Source organism: Amblyomma mixtum, chromosome 8, assembly GCF_055824585.1.
Source record: "Amblyomma mixtum isolate Tamu chromosome 8, ASM5582458v1, whole genome shotgun sequence".
Classification (NCBI taxonomy): domain Eukaryota; kingdom Metazoa; phylum Arthropoda; class Arachnida; order Ixodida; family Ixodidae; genus Amblyomma; species Amblyomma mixtum.
In genome coordinates, this window is record NC_143019.1 from 12,320,698 (window position 1) to 12,342,229 (window position 21,532).

Here is a 21,532-nt window from a genome sequence, read left to right on the forward strand (position 1 = left end):
CGGCGGCGGCCCCGGCACTACAGTTCACTATACCGGCACGCTAGCTATGCGCCGCTACTGCGCATGCGCAACTGGCGAGCGCGGCGGCCCACATGGAGCGAACTTGCGCTGCGGATTTTGAGCGGCGCGGCGGAACGCGGACGCACCGCCGCTGTGCCGCACCACAAGAGGCGGAAAACGGGCGGCTGCCGCCAAACCGCTGCCGACAAAAACAAAAAAAAGATTTGTAAGCTTACTCTAAAGCCATTGTTTATTGGAGGGCGCATTCTCACTTTTTAGTTCAGCGTATGCTATCTCCCCTCTCCACTCCACCCCCACTCGGTTTCACCCTGCGCGCCGAGCCACCGGCAGCTGCTGCTAGCAGAGACGCAAAAATAGACTCAGCCTGTAGTAGCGCCATCTGGTTCTCCGGACAGGAACCATTATTGTAAACTAACCGGCTCTCCTCTTAAGCCTAGAAGTGGGAGAATCGTCACTCTAAATAAAAAAAAACAAGGCAAATTTATCCCTTACAAGTTTTATTATAGGCAAGGCGAGACGAAGCGAAAGACCGGTGCTCCATTTACGGCCAGTGAACGCAGTGAAAAAGGCAGCAACAACGAGAATTCAGTCCAAAGCGAGGGGTCCGGCTTCGAAAGGCGCCGCCATGTTTGTCGCCGCGCGCGGGCGGAAGCTAGATGCTAGAGTTACTGTATATGCTACCAAAGGTAGCAGAGTTGCGCGTCTGTTTGATCAACGCCGCTCGCGACTCCATTGGTAGAGCGCCATCACGTGGTGTCCAAGCAACCGTGTACTGCGGAGAAGACGACGCTCGATGGGCAAAATCGTTCACTTTTGGTTCTGAACCGGTTTTACCGGTGTCGAGTGCTCCCCCGCCGCCTCTGTCCCCGATTCGAGACGCCCTGCAGCCTTTCTTCTCTACTTTCTTCTCCCTGTGAGAGCCTCCTCGGTACGGTGCATGTTTTGACCATCCGGCCAGAAACACGTGCGCTGATGACGTAGGCCGGCCGCCGCTGCAGCGAACTGGATTGACAGCCGGGCAAGTTCGAAGCGGATCCACTATCCAACGGCTGTTTACGTTCGCTGCTGTGGGGTGTAGCTCACGCGTTTTGTTTGTTTTTTTTTGCCAAAAGTTGCATTGCGGTTTCTTTACCGAAAAAAGGCTGGACTTGCGGCTCTGCGCTTTTTCGTGTATACTGTTGAAACGCTAAAATAGAGCTCTGCGTTGCGTATTTATGCCTGTTGGCATAAAACCTGAATGGCAAACCATTTTTTATCGAGGGAAACATGTTTAGGCATCTGATTGTTTACGTCAGATGGTAACGTTCAACCAGTCTCGAGTAAACTGTATTTTGGATTTTTATACAGTCCTTTCTATAGTTCCGGCTCATAACTTTTTGCAGGGTTTCGTATTTAGTAAAGGAGACTATAAACAGTTTTTTTAATGCAGGTCCGGTGAATAAATGTTGCCGCAAAGATGAATGAATGCTGCATTTGCACGGCGCATTTAGAATACTGAGTCTGCCCTTAGGTTATCAGGTAAATAGTTCGGGGAAGGTGACGGGAATCGCCTGCTGCCGCAGCTCACGGCGCGCGCTAGAGCACCGTTTTTTCTTGGCCACATTTGTTTACTGGGTTACGCAGTCAGCTTTTTAGGGGCTTTTTGTTTGCGATCAATCGAAAAAGTGCTTTAAAACCCTCGGAAAAGCGCTCACGGTCGATCGGTGATGCGCTAGGCATGTCGCCTGCAGAAACGGAGTGCGGCTTCGCCGCATAACTTCGGTTGCTTGGCAGGCAAGATGGCGGACCTACGCGCAACTCTGCTACCTATGGTAGCATGTACAGTAACTCTACTAGATGCGGGAAGAGAGCGCCCTCATTGGTCCGCGCTGACAGCCCGCATTCGCCGCTTCCGGTGAGCGGCTGACCGCCGGGCGAACGTATCTAGAACTGCTTGGTCGGCGGCGAACGGCCGAAATGGCTCGGCGACTCGCGTAGTGTTGCTTTCGCAGCAAAAAGGACAGGGAGAAGGAAAGAAGAGAGGGAGCGATAGAAGAAAGGATAAGGCATCAGTTTCTTGCTGATGACTGCTTTGAAAATACTGCCTGTGTGCCTCTTAGCCGCGGCACAAGCTTCCGCTGATTCCCGCTGCAACTGTGGTATTGCCCGTAGTCCTCGTCGTCCACACGACGATACTCTTCGACATACAACCCAGACGGCCCCGGCTTAGCCTCCGGGATCGAATGCGAAGCGATTCTTTTGTTGTTTTGAGATATTCCAGGGGTTCCCATCTAATCCCAGCGCGGCAGCTGAGGCGGAGCAGCCTGCGACATCGCCTATGGCGCGAGCGCTATCTGATTGGCTGCGCCACCTGCGACGTCATGTATGGCATGCACCCCTGATTGGCTTCTCCGTGCCGCAGCTGTGCTCCTCCTCCCCTCTCCCGTGCGCTCGCGCAAAAGTGCAAGATACGTATACGTATGCCCGAAATTCCTAAAGTGCGGCTAGTACTGCTACTGCACTAAAAATTACGAGTGGGCACGCGTCTGGTGGTGGAAATGGCACTTGTCATTACAGCGAAAGCCAGTTTCCCATTGGAACCACCGTGCATATACATCTCTAATTACCATGCACGCTGTGCAATCAACTTATTGCTTCACAGGATCATTTCGGTCCTGCATGGATCATTCGTTAATGTTTAAACATATAGGTATCCGATATCATAAGTAGAATAAAATGAGGTTTTGCACACTAATCGGCGTGCGGGATGTGCACCCTCCGTCAAAAGTATACGGTGCAAGGGGTCTGCTTGTCAGGCTTGCTGCATGTCTCGTTATGCATGCATCCCCAGCGACAGTAACTCGAAATTGGAATGGCTTCGCGTCCTGAATCCTCCCAAGCTTTGGACTAATAGATGTGCTAGGGAGCCCCGCTAAACTCCTTAGGAGCAAACCCATTTGCCTGTGTATACTTTTGACAAGGGCTGTATATTACTGGGATTTCGTAGGAGAAAAAAAATTGTCGCTGTGTACGACGAAGTGTATTATTTCAGTAACTTCATATAGACACGGTTCCACGTCACCGATAAAAAAAAATGGAAAGCGCAAAAATCATGGACGGCGCACTGAGCCCATAAACAAGATCATGTCCGACTTGCTCTTCAGAATAAACAGCATGAACGGGTGGTCAATCACGAACTCCGTCGTCTGCGCAGCTTCTGGTCCTTTAGGTGCGCTCGCCTCTCCAGCCGTCGCTGGGGCGGGCTCCGTCCCCCCTTCATCGATCTGCAGGAACACCCTATGCACCAGATCGGAAACGGAGGGCTTGCCCGTCTTGAGCATGCCCGAAAGGTCACAGCTGGTCGAAAATAGGTCATTCACCCCCATGGCCGTCAAAGTGTTCTTCAGGCTCAGGCCCTGTTGAAATGTAAGCTTGGGCAAGCTGACCTGAACGTTCGGCGTCTCTTTGAGGTCCGCCAGGATTGTCGACAGCTTACAATGCGACAGGTGGTGCTCCAGGTGCGACAGCCCGTCGATTTCGTCCGGGAGAAGTATGACCATGGAGGCCTTGCCACCCTTGTAGGGCATCTCGATGGCCCTGACTTTGAGCTCGTCGTTGCGAGCGATGGCGAATTCCTGCTTCTGGACCATCATGTCGACCTCCACCTTGGTCGAGGAGTTCACGCTAAACTCGCGGCGCGACGTCGAACTCGCCGGGAAGGGCAACTCCCAAAGGCCCCTGAAGTAGATTGCGCTGACCAAAATCACACCGGTCGAAGCGGTGACGCTTCCAGGGGCGAGGATATCTGCAATCTTGGACTCGGTCGTGACCTTGACCCAGTCGTTGATCTCTGCGCGAACGCTTTCGCTCTTCTCAAACTCAACGGACAGGACGGTCGAGACATAAGACGAATTTAGAAAGGCCACATAGTCTTCCACGACTGGGAACTTCTGGTCGCTGTAGATCCGGTTGGCCAGGTGGAACTGGAGCTTGTGGGAATGACTCGACAGCTTTGGCAGAAACGCGGCGAAGTTCTCATGCACCTTGTCGTCCTTGGCGCGAAGCACACTTAAGAGTTCTTCGGCTGTTTTGCCACGTGCTCCAGCCAGCGTCATGGAAAGGACAGCCGCAATGCTGAACGGCGAAGAGATCACGGTATCTAGCTTCTCCTTCCTGGAGTGCAGCAGTTCCCGGTGGAGGTCCACGGCGAAGTGCACAATCATGCGGCCGAGAGACTTCGGCATGGCTGGACGTTGAGATCTGCGCATATGAAATTTGGATATTAAGATTACAGTGGCTACTACTGCTGCCATTGCAAACTCCGCGGTAAACAGAATATTGTTCGTACAGTACAGAATGTAAGTTCCGGCCCTTTTCACTGACATAATTCTTAACGCCCGACAGACGGACGGTCATATGCACACTGTGTAAATAAGCGAGGAGCTTAAAGGAGTATAGACACCTAATTTTGGTGGCATGTTTTGTTCTCTACAGCAGGGGTTCTCAAACTGGGTTCCGCGGAACACAGGGGTTCCGCGGGCTGTCTTCTTGTGTTCCGCGAGAACCCTCACCGGCCCTGACCCGGCAGCTGATATGAGACGGGCTCTGAGTGCTACTCAGCCACGCTTTCACTTGCTCTCAAAAGGGAAGCAGTACCACCCATCACATTAGTATTTGTATTAATCTGTGCAATAAACATTTAACTTTTGCAACTCTCTCTTTGGAAAAATGCACTCGACAACAGTGCTGGTAAGTGAAAGCGGGGGGGGGGGGGGGGGGGGGTTCCCTGGAACTTATTGAAGGCTTTTGCGGTTCCTCCAAGCAAAAAAGTTTGAGAACCCCTGCTCTACAGTAATGCAGAAGACACTACTATGCACAAATTACCATGTGGTATTGGCCTACGCCCGCCATAATTTATAATCGGATGTTTCTGTCATACTGTTGCGGTTTCAACAGCCGAACAATGGCTGCAACGCCAAAGAGTGGGTATACGTCACATGAGGCATCGAAAAACGTCGATGTAATAGCTGCTTCACCATTTTAATTCACTAAAGTGCAGAAACCACCCTTTCTCAAGAGCCGGAATGACAATGACTGCAGAAGCGGCGATTATATTGCAGTTTTTTGATACCTCACGTGAACTCTAACCCTTCCTCACACTTTGACGTCACAGTCATCAACTGGCTGTTGAAACCGAAACCGAAACAGCACGAAAAAGAAATTCGATTAGAAATTATTTAGTGGTAGTAGAAAAATTCCACATGGTGATTCATGTATAATAATGCCTTATGCATCATTACAAACAAGAAAACACGCATCAAAATGCATAGCTGGAAGATTTATGCTATATCAATGTGACAGCATTTTGTCCTAATAGTTATCAAAGTTGTTGAGAAGCCAGGCATACGGTAACTGAAAATTAACGCACTCACGTGCATGGCGGGTTACCCCTTCAGTGTCAGAAGACTTGGAGCCCTGTATGCATGACGTCGGCATGCCTCACATCATGAACAGTGGGAAGACAAAATGCGGAAACGAAGCAGACGCCGTTTCTTGAACGCGCAAAGCCATGTACCTAATCCAGCCAGGACTGTAATGAGTGCGTAATTGCTGTTGGTGTCACAAAGCCGCCAACAACTATGCGCGAACGGAGCGAACAAATGAAGCACTGATGTAGTTTTTCGGCTGGTCGATACTGCGTTATAAAAGTGCTACAAATCATACTCCAGAAGCAGCTTGCGGGAACATAACTCGTATATCGTTAGCGTAAGGCGACGTGTCCAGTGCGTAGGCTTCTTGCCAGTGCGGTCCCTTTCCCAGCGCTCCTTACGTGTTAAAATGGTCAAAAATATTGCGATGCTCGGTTTGATTGTACGTACAGGTTCGAGTCAATCGATATCCGTTGACCGGTCTGGAGGACCGAGGAAGGAGCGTTCTACGGCTCTCGATTTTCTTTCACTTTGATCTCTGCACGTGCACGCTTCGTGCACTCTCGAGCTATAAATTTAATTTTGCTTAAAATTACATCTCTGCACGCGCACATTTTACACAAAGTGTGCTGCTAGGTGCAAAAATTTGAGACTGACCAATAATTTAGCAGCAAATCTTTTGAAGATTGCATCTGTAAAGTCGCGCCCCCTGCGGGAAAACAATTTCGTCAAACACAGCGCGGAGTGCGTGGAGCGGAGTGGAGAGTCTGGCCACAAAGGTGGCGGTTGTTTAAAAATGGACGCATATGCAGGCTGTTGAAGCGTTAGCGGTAACTACGGAATTTCTTTCGCTCTGCTGCCTTATTCGGCATTCTGTAGGCTTGTAGAGCATTTCCAGTAACGACTACGGAGTATACTTGTATTTCCGCCAGTTCGAACAAGTCGTAATGCTCGAAGAAAGCGTCTACTTGTCGGACGACGAAGTCAGGAGCGAACTGCGGAAGCAAGGCTACGGCGAAGTCTCCTACTCTGTGCTTCAACATTTCAAACGTGGTATGAGGTGTTACGTTTCTACTTTTGCCCTTAAGGTATTTGTGCGCGTTCTGTGCCGAGGCGACTTAATGAGAACGGTCTCGCCACTTTTTTTTTTGTTTATCAGATTTTCAAAAACGCATCCGTGAAGAAATCAGCAAGAGAATCAACGTCACCACATCGACGCCTCTAGCCAGCAGTGACCGCAGCACCAGCGTAAGGATACAGCACTTTGTCTTAAATGGCTTGCACTTCGACGATTTCGCTGATCAAAGGTGGTTAGCGAACCGTCATTTCATGTCACGCAGTGGCTGCTATAACGTGCTGTAATGTTTATTCAATCATAGAAATGTTTTAACGCGACAGCTTCGAAGAGCTCGTCCTGCAGAAAATTCAGCGTTGCCGGTGATGTTGACCATGAGCAAAAAATCCCCGAAAAATCTCCCGAGTAACCTTGTGACGTCATCACAACCTGCCTACCGGACTGTGAGCAAACTGCGCACTGTGGCTGGTGGCAGTTAAATTAATGATAGATCGCTTAACCACTGCAACACAGCGCCAGGAGTGGTAAGAGAACAACCAAGGATCTAGGAACCTTAACTAGAGAATGACCAATTTTGCATATATGGGCATTAACCCATTAAGCTATCGTGTCATGCCGTTAAGGCGAAACTTAAGTGTCCCCTACAATTTTGAGATCTGTAGACGTAATCACTTACCCCAGTTAAAGGTGACCGATAGAAAAGCACAGGCACAAAGCTTGGTCTACCCACGACAAGCATTTCTGCAGTTTAATTCTGCACCTATCTTTGATTTATGTTTTATATTTAGGTACAAACAAATGCCTCCTATGTGAACTCAAGACCCCAGCGCCTAGAATCATCATCGCTGCTCGAAGATGGAACTTATTCGTCCTGCTACTCCTCGCTGTACATTGAAAACAAGCAAGCTGACAGTCGCGGTAATTTGGAAAAGGATGAAGTTGGCACAGGCAAGCCGAGCAGAAAACTTGCTCCCGCGCCACAAAATGTCACTAAACACGAGTCGAGTTCCTCCTGCTACTCCACACCATCCTGCTCGTCATCCTCTTCTAAACAAGAAGTAACAAATGCCACCGAGAACAGCAGTCTTTCCACAGATGGCCTTGCTCCTCGGGTGCTACACCGAAAAGTGCTGAGGTGAGTTGTTACACAACGTGCAGGAAACTGCGCCTGCCATAATTGCATTTGCATATGCACTTGTTTGAATGCTGTTTTAGCTGCTGCTTTTCGAGTCTATTTGCTCATATATTAAAGCTTGCTGGCTGGAGAGATAAAGTAGATAAGCCCGTTTCAGTGTGAAAATACTACTTCACGAGGTCTAACCGGCTCACCCAGTTTGTGTGAAGCTTGACCTTGAAGGTTGACCTTGGCAAAACCGAGCGTAGCAACAGCCGGTGCAGAAATAAAACAAATATTGCCGTAATTGGGTTTTGAACCCGTGGTGGCGCAAAACAGATCAGCTTCGCTGGCCACTCCATGAGGGCACTGTGCTATCGCCGCAGCCGATCACGCCTCGTGTTAAACTGAAACAAACTCTCGCGCTGTGCATTGGATACCGTTGTCTTCATCAACATCCATCTGCGGCGCGAACAGATCGGATCAGCTTAACCTCGATCAGAGCTTAACCTTAGTCTAATATCGTCGCAAGACGTGCTGATGACCCAGCAAAGCAAAACCATGAGCCAATCACGCTAAACACATGGTCAAATGTTTAGGGAAATCCCCCATGGTTCAGTAGATTTGTAATAAGGGAGTAATTGCTCATTGTCATCCACCCGAGCGCAGCCAATGGGCTACAAAGGAAAGCTGTACAGCTTTCTCAGAAACTTCGTAGTTAAAGAAAAATTTGTCCTGGTCCGGGATTCGAACCCGGGACCACCACTTCACCGGAGCAGTCGCTCTGCCAACTGAGCTAACCGGGATGGCAAGCTTATGGTAGGGCGAGAGCGAATTGATCAGTGACTCGAAGTGGGAACTGTGTTGGTCAAATGTTTAGGGGAATCCCCCTAGGAGAATCCTGTTCCCACTTCGAGTTATGGATCAATTCACTCTCGCCCTATAATAAGCTAGCCGTCCCGGTTAGCTCTATTGGTAGAGCGACTGCTCCGGTGAAGCGGTGGTCCCGGGTTCGAACCCCGGACCAGGACGAATTTTTCTTTAACGACGAAGTTTCCGAAAAAGCTGTATATCTTTTTTGTAGCCGTATGGCTGCGCTCGGGTGGATGTCACTGAGTAATTACTCCCTTATTACGCTAAACACATGCTTTCACATGTCTACTCGGTTTAGCTGCGTTAAAAACCCTACTGCATTTTTTTCAAACGGTTTTGTTTTCTCGTGAACAAGAATGGAAACTAAATCAAGCATACACCACACTGGTATATGACCACAGGTCATTTTTGTAACTGTGTCTTTTGCTATTCAGCGCTAACCTGCACGAGGGGCGACTGCAAAGGCCACGTCTGTGCGATGTATCCTCTTTGTCAAAAGTAACCAGGCTGCATGATTTGATTCCCATTCATATTTTGAAACAGTTATGCCACCCCTCAATCTCTCAATTTTTGCAAGGTGTGGACAACCCTTGTGGTCACCTTTCATGAACTTTTGATCTTTAGGGAAGCCGTAAGGGCTCCACTATACGAGTGAGAAACAAATCTCGCAGCCTGGTTAGTTCTGGCAACAATGGTACATGCATTCAAGTGGTTTCTTTGCGAGCGATGCAAGTGTTGCTTATTACTATATACAAAACTCTAGAGGTTGGGTGCATCTGAATAGATGCAAATGATGTTGAGCACAGTGTACCAGTGGTGACATTACTCAAAGGGCAAGTAAAAGAAGACGACACGGGAGCTGCATTCGAAGTGTTTTAAAATGACGCCAGCGCCTGTGTGGTCCTTCTTTGCTTGCCTCTTGTGGAACATTGCACCAGATCATTGCGCTGAATGATAATCAACTTACCCAGTTTTGAGTGCTGTTGAGAAATTGTCTTTCTTTGCTTTATTCAAGGTTGGAATTTTGGTGTAGGGCTTGCATGACAGACATCATTCATTTATCATTCTGTGTTTTTGTCTTGTCACTGTTGGTACAGGAATTTGAAATATTTTTGAAATTCTGCACTCGGTTACATGCCAAAGGTACCATTATCTTCTCTGGGTGCTTGTGTTACTTTACTGCTTCTTGTTATCGCTAAATTAGTGAAAAAAATATTAACATGCTTTTGGGAGTAATGTTTTGACTGGAATTTCTGTTTGCGCTATTTATGGATTCACTTTATACTGTAGGTTTATAAATTTTTCAATCTTTTAATAACTTTATTTGGAGCAGTTGCATTATTGATTTCATTATTTGAAGATACTCGTGGGTTTTATTGCGCTGATTCCTGTGAATGTGATTTTCACCTGTCATCGTCAGGTGCTGCAATGGTCATGCCTACATCACGGAGCGGTCGACCTTGAGCACAGATTCCCGAGGTTAGTGGGACATGGCGTCAATGCATGTTGTTGTGAGACAGTGTCTTACAGTACCACACGTTACATTGTGTTTGCAATGATATCAGGTCGTTATTTAGCAGTACTCAAAGACACGCGCAAGAGAAAACAGGATGACAAAGGAGCTGTCTTGCAACTTAAAGAGACACTGGGGGATTACCTTGTCCCAATGACAAAATGGTACTTTCACTGAAAACATAGCTCTTATAAGCTAGAAAAATCGAAAAATTAAGTAACAGGTGCCGCCATAGCCGGCAAATTCCCCAAGTAAGCTGGCTTGCGTTGATGCAGTTTTTTTTAGGGTCGTAGATCCTAAAGACCAGGGCTGCCGAGGTGGCTCAATGGTTATGGTGCTTGGCTGCTGACCTGAGGAACATGGGCTTGATCGTGACTGAGGCGGTCACATTTTGATGGAGGCAAAATGCTAGATGCCCATGTAGTGTACCCGGGTTTGAACCCGACCATGGCGGTTGAATTTCGATGAAGGCGAAATGCTAGAGGCCCATGTACTGTGCGATGCCAGTGCGCGTTAAAGAACCCCAGGTGGTCGAAATTATCCGGAACCCTCCACTATGGCTTCCCTCATAGCTCGAGTCGCTGTGGGACGTTAAACCCCCATAAACTAAACCAACGAAACATAAAGTCTAGGCTAGATGAATCGCTTAAAAACTGTGCAGGCTTAACAAGTTTAAACGGAGCAGTCGGAAAGTTCTAGAGCGCAGCTCTTAAGTGCTCGTTCCTGCATTCCACGTCGTGGTCGTCGGCGTAGTCTGTGAAACACGCCACTTGACAGGTAGCGTGTTGGTAGGTATTAAGCAAAACCACCTGCCGCAGCAAGAGTGGAAGAATGGACGACTGGAAGGTGGCTGCCATGGAAAGATCCCATTGGGTGGCTACCAGCGTAGTACGCCACCTGCCGGTGTTCGCAGGTGGCATGAAAATATGTGAAGAGCTGGGCTCCAGTTTTGCATTGCAGACTATCATAATCATCTGTCGCTTTTTTTTTTAAGCGGTTTTCTCCACAATGACTGGATCTTGTCTTGCCAGACAAGCATCAAACCTCAGTGAACCATAAAATGAAGCAAGAATTGAATGGAGTTGCCTTCAGTGACCATTGAAAGTTTATTGGAAACATTTGTTGTTTATATACAGTGAAACCTGGTCCATGTCTTTTTGTGCTGCTCAAAAATGACTCGGTTTCCAGCTTGCCCAACTCTCATTATTTTATCAGTGATATGTGTAATGTTTGTATTTTATCACTTGCTCTTCATGCATTTTCAAATTTTGTCGCCTTGTGTGTGTTGTTACAGACAGCATTCCAGGCAGACATCGTCTCAGCTTTAGCATCTTGTTTGTTTTGCACAAACTGAATAGAGTCTTATGTGAAATCATTTCACTAGTTAACAACTACGAACTGAAACGTACTGACCTGTATACCAGTCCCAACTGGGTTGTCCCGCTGAGTACAAGAAAGTGTTCAGTCACCACACATTCCCTTCTTGCTGGCACTCTAAAGATTCAGAATAATCACGGAAGTGCCGTACCTGTTATGTGTCCTGAAAGGTGCAATATAAGAAGCTCTGAATATTGTTTCCAACATTCTCTTAACTGATGAATATTACTTAATCCTTGCTTACATGTGTAGCAAGACGGGCGATCAGGCTGTGTATGGTGTTAATGGTAACACGACTTGCTGTTGGTCTAAAAGGCATTGAGGGCATGTTGCTAGGCCAAGGGAATGCTTTAGACCCTGTAGAAATGACTGATAAGTGAAATACAGTTCTTCAATTTTTCTTTTTTTGTATCTGGCGCAAGAACTCGCTGACAGTGTACTGGACAGCTTCAAGGAGAACCACAGTGGCCTGGATGACACTGTGCCAAGGAAACCGAGGACGGGCCCATTACCTCCGTTCAAGGTATGCTGCAATTGAAATAACCTCTCTGGGGCTTATTAAAAGATATAATGTTCATTTCAGTCCCCTCTGAAACAGCTGTGAGGCCCTTGTGTTAACACGTTTGGAACAAACAGTAGCAAGCCGCCGCGGTGGCTCAGTGGTTACGGCGCTCGGCTGCTGGCCCGAAAGACGCGGGTTCGATCCCGGCCGCAGCGGTCGAATTTCGATGAAGGCGAAATTCTAGAGGCCCGTGTACTGTGTGATGTCAGTGCATGTTAAAGAACCCCAGGTGGTCGAAATTTCCGGAGCCCTTCACTACGGCGTCCCTCATAGCCTGAGTCACTTTGGGATGTTAAACCCCCATAAACTAAACTAAACTAGTACCAAACATTTCAGGAATGTAGAATCTACAGCAGGGGTTTGCAGTCTTTTTATCCTTAGAACTCCAGTGACTCTCAGTAGGTACTGAGAAACCTGTGTGTCTTGGCTTCGATCGCCTTCCTGCCTAGCATTTCTGAAAACAGGAGTAAACACACATGGCCTCTCAAAGTGTGCAAAGGGTCATTTTATATTCACTGACTGCATAGTTTACCAGTCTGTTGTGCTCGTTTAGAGTGTGGTCCGTCCCAAAACAAAGTGTGTAAATGAAAGGTGGAGGCTGAAGCATGTATGGATTGAGGTGCTAGGAGAACCCTAAAAACAGCTCTCCTAGGAACCGAAAGGTTTCTTAGAAGCGAGATTGAAAGCCCTCTCATCTACAGGCAAACAAAGTTTTTAAGAACAATGGGAGTATGTGATAAGATCAGGGCAGCTTCAGAGAAAGGAGAGGCAATTTTTAAAGAAAGCTGTAGAGGAGAGTGTACTGCTGCACGATGTTGTTATTGTACTGCTGCAGAATGCTGCTAGAGAGTGCTGCATCAACTGAGTTGACCCATCTGTATAGAGCAAGGGCCCGCCTTTTCCTTTGGAGGTTGCTGAAGTGTGCATGGGCTGCAGCGGATAAAAGCAGTGCATATGTTTCTCAAGAACTTCTTTGTGATTTTAAAGTCTGTATTACAGTCGAACCCGGATATATCGAACCCGCATATTTCGAATTATTGGCTATATCGAACACACAGATTACCCCCTTGAAAATACTATGTAAAAGTATAGGACAGTTGCGTTGTATATCGAATTCCATTTTCGCCGGACATTGGATATATCGAACGCCGCGCCGCGCCCCTGGAAGGTGCGCTTTCCCCAAAGACATTCCTGTCCGGTCCTCAGCCGCCTCAGCGGAGAACATTTCCGCAGTCAGCAGGCGCAGGGCCCTTTTTTTTTTTTTGTTCCCCGTTTTTGCGCCCCACCGGCGCGAGCTTTCCCACTCCTCCTCTCCTCCTGTCCCGCCGGCGTGTGCTCCGTCAAGGTCATTGGAGATCAGCGAAGAGAGAGCGCCGCGTGGAGACGCGCGGCGACCACGCTTCTCGGGGAAAGAGAGAGAGAGAGAAAACGCTCGCTCGTGGGCACATCGTGGGTCTGGGGAAAAAAAAGAGAGCTCAGAAAAAAAAAAAAAAAAAAACGAAGCCCAGAGCGCCGATCTTTCTCCCTGCCCTTTCTTTTCCCTCTGTCGTTCCTTTTCAGCCGCGTTGACTGCCGCTCGCATAGGCTTCGCTCTTATCGCTCCATCTGCGCCTCGCGTGTTTTTTTTTTTTGTGTGTGCCTGTGTTTCCACGCGCGACGTGAAGCAGGCCCCAGTAGCCAACTGTTTTGGCAAGGCATGCCTTGAAGTGGCCGGAGATTAATGTCCGGAAGATTTAGATGACGATGAGTGCTTGGACGACGCGTTTCGCGACTTGTCCAATTTTCTCGGCGCCGTTCCGTCCGAAGTGACTGTTGAGGACTTTAACGCTGACAGCGAAGTTCAAGCGGTAGCTGGCGTTCAAGACGCCGACTCCAGCGACGACGAGGGCAACTGTGTTGTCGAAGAAACGCGTCCGTGCGCAGCCACTGAACTGGCGTCAGCGTTAGCCTGATTCGGCGCTGTTGCAGCGAAATGGAAGGCACTGTGCTCTCGCACCTGGACAGTCTCGAGAAGATCGAGGCCAGTGTTTTGAACTTCGTTTCCCAGGGGAAAAAGCAGCCCAAAATTAGTGATCTTTTTTTCCGCGAAATAAAGCGCTTTCACATTGCGCGCCCATACTATGTGATTTGCGGCTGTTCCAAACGGTAAGCCACAATTTGTTATGATCGGGAGTGCAGTTTTAGCCTATATCTGTATATCGAATTTTCGCTATATCGAACTATTTTCCGATCCCCTTCGAATTCGATATATCCGGGTTCGACTGTATAAACAATTAATAACGTTCACTGCTACTGCGGAGAAAATTTCGAAATGTGTAATAAGTCCTCGTCGTTTTCTTTGCTGCACTTAGACATATGCATATGTACTGTCGCAACGAAAAAAAATTAGCACTGTGACATGCCTTCAGGTCTCCGATGTAATGCGTTCTTGTAAAACCCCACTACAGTCTGTTGTGAGCAGGACAAAAACACGCAAGCGTTATTAAATTGTGTTCACCTTTGTGTGCTGTTCACAGGGGGAGCCCATTCAGAAAGATCTCATCAAGCCACCAAGTGCATCCATGCATTCCCGTATGTATCTTTCTTCTGTTCTCACATCTTACAAATTCCTTACGTCTCTGGAATAAATGCTTTTAAATTGTGCCCATCTTTTTTTCTTGTACAATTAAAGATTGAGACTGATTGCCACACCATTTAACAAGTAACGTCAATTTGATTAGATTAATTGAATCTTTAGAACCAGCGGCCGTGATGGCTCAGTGGTTATGGTGCTCGGCTGCTGACCCAAAAGACGGCGGTTCGATCCGCGGCAGTCGCATTTCAATGGAGGCGAAATTCCAGAGTCCCGTGTATACTGTGCGATGTCGGAGCACGTTAAACAACCCCAGGTGGTCAAAATTACCGGAGCCCTCCATTACGGTGTCGTCCCTCATAGCCTGAGTTGCTTTGGGACATTAAACACGTAAAGCAAAGCATAAATAGTTTGGTTTGCTATTAAAACATTTCAAATATTTGTATACTGTAAGCACAGTGCGCGACCTTCGTCTTCGTCTGTACATATTCATCATCATCGTGTGACCTTCGTCTTCATCTGTACGTACAGTCTTTGTCAAAAGTAACCAGGCTGCATGTTTTGCTTCTAGCTTGTATAGTGGAGCTCTTGTGGCTTTCATAAGATCAAAAGGTGTTGGAAGGTAAGAAGGCCCGTGTACTGTGCGATGTCAGTGCACGTTAAAGAACCCCAGGTGGTCGAAATTTCCGGAGCCCTCCACTACGGCGTCTCTCATAGCCTTAGTCGCTTTGGGACGTTAAACCCCATAAAACCAAACCAAACCAAACCTTACCTTTAACGACCATTTCAGCTTCAGGGAAGCTGTAAGGGCCCCACTTTACGAGCTAGAAGCAAACCTTGCAGCCTGGTTACTTTTGACAAAGACTGTACATGTGTTGAGCATCATTGCTCATCTGTTCGATCCCGGCCGTGGCGGTTGAATTTCTTTGGAGGAGAAATTCTAGAGGCCCGTGTACTGTGCGATGTCAGTGCACGTTAAAGAACCCTGGGTGGTCGAAATTTCCGGAGCCCTTCACTACGGTGTCTCTCATAGCCTGAGTCGCTTTGGGACGTTAAACCCCATAAACCAAACCATCATCTTCTTCTTTGGAGGAGTGGCCGCCATTATTGCGAGTGTGGATAAAGCTCGCTCCGTCCTGTCTCACAATACCTCTAATATCTGCATGTGCGTTTTCGAACAGATACTAACTCCAGGTCGATGCTGTGTGTCGTCTAGTTTTCACCATAGTCCCCCACCCATTGCATTGTTGTGTACTCCCTGCTGGCTACAGTCCCACAGTTTGCCAATGCACTTACTTGCCTTGGCTCCCTCTGCGTGCTGCAGTGCTGAAGGTGTCGGGGACCAAGGTGACGTGGAAGAGGGGACCGGGCAAGTGCGACCCAGTCACCCGCTACCACGAGTACAAGGCCTTCTGGGAGCGCCACAAGGCACCGGGCGAGAAAGCCCACAAGCAGCTGCGCTGGAACATGCGAGCACAGATGCTGCGACGGGACGACGTCCTGGCAGTGAGCCCCGTTCTGTGCTTTGCAGTTCTGTCTTTTTAAGGGCCCTAAAGGCCTCTCGATGATCCTTTCCCACATTGTTTTATTTTTTTTTTTCAGCATCTTTGACATTTTTTTGTGGGCGCTGTCACCATAGTTTTTATGCATTGCAGAATGTGAAATGACGTTAGTGGGCAGTTTCCTCATACGAGATAAGAGGAGAGTGTATTAATTCAATACAGTGAAAGCTCGTTAATTCAAAACTCGATAATTCGAATTTTCGGATAATTCGAACTACACTACTTGGTCCGGCCAAGCTCCATAGAGATCTGTGTATAAAAAAGCCCGTTAATTCGAAAGCGAGTCGGTTCCGTTACGGATAATTCGAACTACGCGCCACCGCGTCTGGGCGGCTTGGCACACAGCATGTGGCCAAAAAAAAAAAAAAAAAGCACCTCCTCCGCATAGTTAGCTGCGTACGAAACGGGGACAGAAGATGGAACTAGATAAAACCTTGGAAAAGTGGGTAAAACTTAAATGGCACCATCACCGGCGTGGTGGCCGGCGGCACCGGAGGGTAGGGAGGGGTTGGCGACCGCGCTGGCGGCTGCCTACCCTCTTTTCCGCGCAACCTCCGGAACTCTCATCTAAATACTCGTTAATTCGAGCCCTGTTAATTCGAAAATACGGATAAGCACTGTCAGCGCGGTCCCAGCCAACGCCCATGAAGGCTATGACTTCGGACCGGCGCTACAAATTACGAGCGAAAAAGTTTTTTTTTTTCTTTGCGAGTGTCGTCCATGCTTCCACCCATCGGTCACGCCAACGGAAGCACGCGCTCAGCGCGAACAAGACGCCGGCTTTTGAGAGGCAGTAGACGGCGTCCGCCCCAATCGCCCATGGCACATAAAGGCCGGTTCACATGCAAGCGACTGAGCGATTGAGCGGCGCGTCGCAGCGAAAATTTCCAACTTGTTGAAACCTCGCCGCTCGTCGCAGCGACGACTCAAAACAGGTTTTTCCGCCGCGGCGACAGGATTCGCTAGCATTTTCGCTGTCATGTGAAACAGGCTTGAGGCGAACATACTGAAAACGAGGCTTGCACAACCGAACAAGCGCTGGCACTCTGCCAAAGTTCGCTTCCCCCTTGCTGGAGCTAACCCCCCCCCCCCCCCCCCCCCCTAAGAATCTGAAAAAAAAAAAGCGTCAGTCGTCAACGCTTCCCTCCGTTTGGCACCGTCACGGCCCACAACGCATTTCTTGGCGGCGCGCCAAGATGCTGCGAAGCGATAAGTGATTTTATCGCTGCGCAGCATCTTGGCGCGCGGCCATGAAATGCGTTTTGGGCCGTGACGGTGCCAAAGGGAAGGAAGCGTTAACGACTGACGCTTTTTTTTTTTTTTCAGATTCTTAGGCAAAAATCGGGGGGGGGGGGGGGGGGGGGGGTCATTATGTGAGTGGGTTCGTTACGCGAGTAAATACCCTACATATACCGTAATGCAAATGGTTCTTGTCGGTTTTTTCGCGGCCATTCGATAATTCGAACATCGGATAATTCGAACTTTTTGCCCGGTCCCGTGAAGTTCGAATTAACGAGCTTTTACTGTATATATATATATTCATATGGTTTTTTTTTGCCCTTTTTGGCACTTTCACTGATCCATTATCAGCGGAAGTATCGGAAGGAATTTCAAAAATGTAAGCTTACATAGTAAAATTAAAAAGAAAAAGAAAAAAGAATATGATGGCGTTCGCGGGACCACAAGCTGAGCAGACCAAGGGGGGGGGGGGGGGGGGGGGAACGACATGAATGTGGCATACGTATATATATATACATATATATATACACGGTCCCGACTTCCGCCTTTTTGTTTTAATTGACCACTTACAGTAGGAGGAGTCAACTAACGCATGGAGTGCCTGAATGGAGTGCCTTTCAGGCAGTCGCATCGCTGCTTTGCTTTCGCCTTTATTTTGTTTTTTAGGTTTTTGTGGATAAATAGATCCAGTCAGAGGCTACATAGCTGCAAATTAGGCCCACAGAAATAAAAATTCACTTGGACTCTCTGCTTTCACCGATCATCGCTACGTATCACTCTGCCGATGGCAGAGCATTAGGCCGCCACGGGACTGGCTGAAAGGTTGATTGACTCCTCCCACCGTCTGCGGGGAATTGAAAAAAAGTAAAAGCCAGGAGCCGGGACGTATAATCCGATTTAAATTGTGGAAATCGGCTCCATAGGACAGTAATTTGAAGTTTCTAGGAATGCTCGGAACGTGTAAATCAAGTTCCCACTGTAAAAAGACGAGCTCAGAATCCTCTTTAGTACACCTTTAAGGGACAGAATAGCAGCAGCATGGATTAGAGAAAATCAGCTTATGCTATCTAAGCTGAGGTCAGGAATAAACAAAAAACGGACATGGGCAGGACATTTAATTGTACAGTGCTTACAACTGGCGCTGTAGCAGGCTGTCAGAGTGGACACCGAGAGAAACAAAATATAAAAAAAAGGCAGCCAGGGATCAGATCGAGTGACAAGATACGGCAGCTGACTGCAGCTGGCATAAAACAGGAATTATCAGAAGCATTGCAATGCTGTTTTGAATGCGCTAACCAGGGCCAATAGAAGAGGAAAAGCCCTTTGTGCATTTTTCGTCCTCATCATTGCTAGATACGGTGCGGAAAAATGTGTTAGCGAGGCATCAATTCACTTGTATAAGAAGGAACTTGACTTTTTAGGTTGATTAGATTGTGTACTTTTGCTTTGGGCGTTAAGTTTGGTTGCGCATGCGTTGCTTTTGAAGGAAGGTTGTTTTCGACCAATAAATCAGTTGTTAGTTAGTCTACGCTCGTCCTGTCTGCTTCTTTTCTGTGTCCTGTTTCCTGCGTAGTTTTGTGTCTTCAGTATGTAGCTCATCATGAGCCTAACTATGTCCAGTGCTGGAGAAGGGCCCCTCCTATATCCCTCCAACTAGCCCTGTCCTGTGTCAGCTGTGTCAGCAAACATCTGAAACAATCTTATTTGTAATACAAGTTAGGAAAAAAAATAGGACGTATATGCAGGTTGTAACACAATTATGCACGGAAAACAATTTGCAACACACACTTTCCTGCATAAAGTTCACAGAAACAGGCAACACAACCAAGGTTTACTCATCAGAATACATAATCATCAAACAAATTAGCATGATTCGCAGAATACACACAGTAAGTGTAAGGAAATCTCGAGTGAAGTATTATGGATATTGAATGTTGCTGCTTAAAGTAATGTTTAAGGTTCTTATTGGACCAAGATGCGGAAGAATTGAAGTCAAGAGGTGGTAAATTATTTATGGCTGTAGGAACTTGGTAGTGTAGTGTTTGTTTACCGTAATTGGACCAGATTTTAGGAACCAGTTTTCTTTGTGTTCTGAAGTGGTACGTTGTGGAAGAATTTTCAGGAATCGAAGCGTATAGTAGTCAGTTTTTGTGAATATGTTCAAATAATTAGAAGAAGTATATCTGCTGTGCCTTCAGAATGCTGTGTTTGACGAACAGTGGCATTGATCGAAAGTTTTGTGGTCGGCCGTGATATCCTTCAATTGCTCTCAGTGCTTTCTTTTGCATCGTAATTAATTTTTCGTAATTACCGGATGTGCTTTTCTTTCTTGTTTCCAGATATTTCAGGTGCAGCTATCTTGAGGTATACATGTATAACTACCGTGCAGCGTACGCATGTCGTACGAGGTGTTCTGATTTCCTTCTGTTTTTCAGGGTTCCTGGCAACCTGTAATCGGAAAAGAACCACCTCTACCACGGCCCAAATAAATTGCATTTTACTAGGCGTCACGATAGCGTACAAAAACGTGTCATTCCTTTCCCTTTCAATGACATGCAGCATTTAATGGCTTTACCTGGTGCATCTGAAGCATGTTGGGTAATTCAACACGTGTTAGTAATCTGTGCGTGTTCTGCAAAGCTGCATTATTTCTGTCTACAGGCGTATGTTTTATTTCAGCAGGAGTGAAACGTTCAACAGTGTATTTAAGGCTGAGGCAAGCAGCACTATGGTGCTAACATGGGGCGGGAACAGCAGTAGGACTTAGAACTCCAATTCAATCCATGTTCATGCCCCTAGCATCCTCTACTGACGTTTCCCATGTGCTGTTGACTTTGTGGCTTGCCCGTAAAGTCCCTCTGGTTTTCTTTAGGCTAGCACAGGGACTAGACACGAGTCCTTGACTGCAAGCAGTATATATGTTGAGTTAGGCAGGTTGGTAAGGGTTCGTACTGAATAAGCAGCACGAAAAACCGGCAAACAATGAGCTTGTCCTGTGTCTGCCTTTGTTCTTGTCCATCGATTTTTTTGCGCTGTTTATTCAGTATGGACTGCGAGCAGTGCAGTGAAGTTACTATTTTTCAAAGTAGTTAGCCACAAAATGAAAATCAACAGGTCTGTCAAAAATGTCCAGCATCAGATCCTTTCAAAGTAATTTATTTACATGATACTGCAGACCTTTCTGGTCCAAGCACAAAGGGCAAACGTACAGAGATGGGATGTTTACATTGCATTGCATGAAAGAGCAGTTTACATAAATACACCTTTTAAAATTCATGAATGTAGGCATAGAACACTTCGAATAGGTACATTGTCGGCACCTCTAAAATGATCACAAATCCAAATTGTAGTTTGCAATGACCAGTGCCATTATCGAGGCATTGGTCATCACAAACTGTGGGCAGGATAACTCTGAGGTTGTGGATGTAATGCAATCAACAGACGGCCATGGTGGCAGTTTTAACAAGTTCTCCTCTTATGATGATGCGTCTCAAAGAATGCTCTTGAGATTGGAGCGATCAATTCCATTGCTGGATGGGCGACAGAAAATGAAATGATACTGCAATGTCTCCTTGCTTCGGATAACAAGCACAGTGTCTAATAGCACTGTTAGGCCCCTTCCTCACTGTGTAAAACTACATAATTTTCCGCTCCAGATCTGTTGTGACATTCGTGACAATGTGTTTGTGCCATAAGTTAACCGTGGAAGATGAGCATTGCCACAGCACTGCTAAATTAAACATGCTGCAAACTGAGCGACCTTTCTGCAGTTAGACACTTGATTGCCTGACTTTGTGATAATTAGAAGGTTTTGGGCAGCCCTGCGACTTTGGAATTAAACATCTATTGTTTATCATATAGCTCGTAATACACATAGATGTAGAATGCAGGTCAGCCTGCCAATGTTTTGAAAACATTCGAAATTCAAATTAGGTGGAAGGGCTAACTGAAGTCAGTTTAAATCTTGTGACACCAATTCTTCGCTTTCTTGACTTATAAAACCATATGCAACTTACTATGCAACCTAACAAGAAAGCGAAGGTGTCTGTGTCGTGAGAATAATGTGCAATTGAGTGACATGACGGCATACAACCTGGCGATCTGTATGGAGCCTCAAGCAGCCGAGCGATTTTTTGGTCTTGATTACGTTGTGCTTTCCTGGGGAACCGTTACACACCTCAGAAGGGTGTACATATTCACGACTGGTATTTCTGAT

General features: G+C 47.2%; 1 protein-coding gene and 1 pseudogene across 3 annotated transcripts; one reads left to right on the forward strand and one right to left on the reverse strand.

Annotated features, from left to right (window-relative positions):
• Positions 1-3,110: 3,110 nt before the first annotated feature.
• On the reverse strand, positions 3,111-4,244 carry LOC149331362 (iris pseudogene; annotated as a pseudogene).
• A 1,951-nt stretch (positions 4,245-6,195) lies between these two features.
• Positions 6,196-19,826, forward strand: LOC149331363 (uncharacterized). 3 transcript variants are annotated; one of them, XM_089555482.1, is made up of 8 exons: positions 6,196-6,482; positions 6,589-6,677; positions 7,293-7,639; positions 9,912-9,970; positions 11,804-11,904; positions 14,460-14,514; positions 15,840-16,021; positions 19,752-19,826. In XM_089555482.1, the coding sequence occupies exons 1-8, from the start codon at positions 6,377-6,379 to the stop codon at positions 19,803-19,805; spliced, it is 993 nt and encodes a 330-aa protein (XP_089411608.1). In that variant the 5' UTR covers positions 6,196-6,376; the 3' UTR covers positions 19,806-19,826. The 3 variants fall into 3 exon arrangements, with proteins under 3 accessions (XP_089411608.1, XP_089411609.1, XP_089411610.1); XM_089555483.1 differs by lacking the exon at positions 19,752-19,826 and adding an exon at positions 19,656-19,702; XM_089555484.1 differs by lacking the exon at positions 19,752-19,826 and having other exon boundaries at positions 15,787-15,882.
• Positions 19,827-21,532: the final 1,706 nt, after the last annotated feature.

Bases quoted from the DNA above. Each gene is read 5' to 3' on its own strand.
- LOC149331363 (XM_089555482.1), top strand. From the start codon at position 6,377: ATGCTCGAAGAAAGCGTCTACTTGTCGGACGACGAAGTCAGGAGCGAA. The intron at 9,971-11,803 runs GTTAGTGGGACA...ATCTGGCGCAAG, and splicing joins CTTGAGCACAGATTCCCGAG to AACTCGCTGACAGTGTACTG. The intron at 11,905-14,459 runs GTATGCTGCAAT...TGCTGTTCACAG, and splicing joins GCCCATTACCTCCGTTCAAG to GGGGAGCCCATTCAGAAAGA.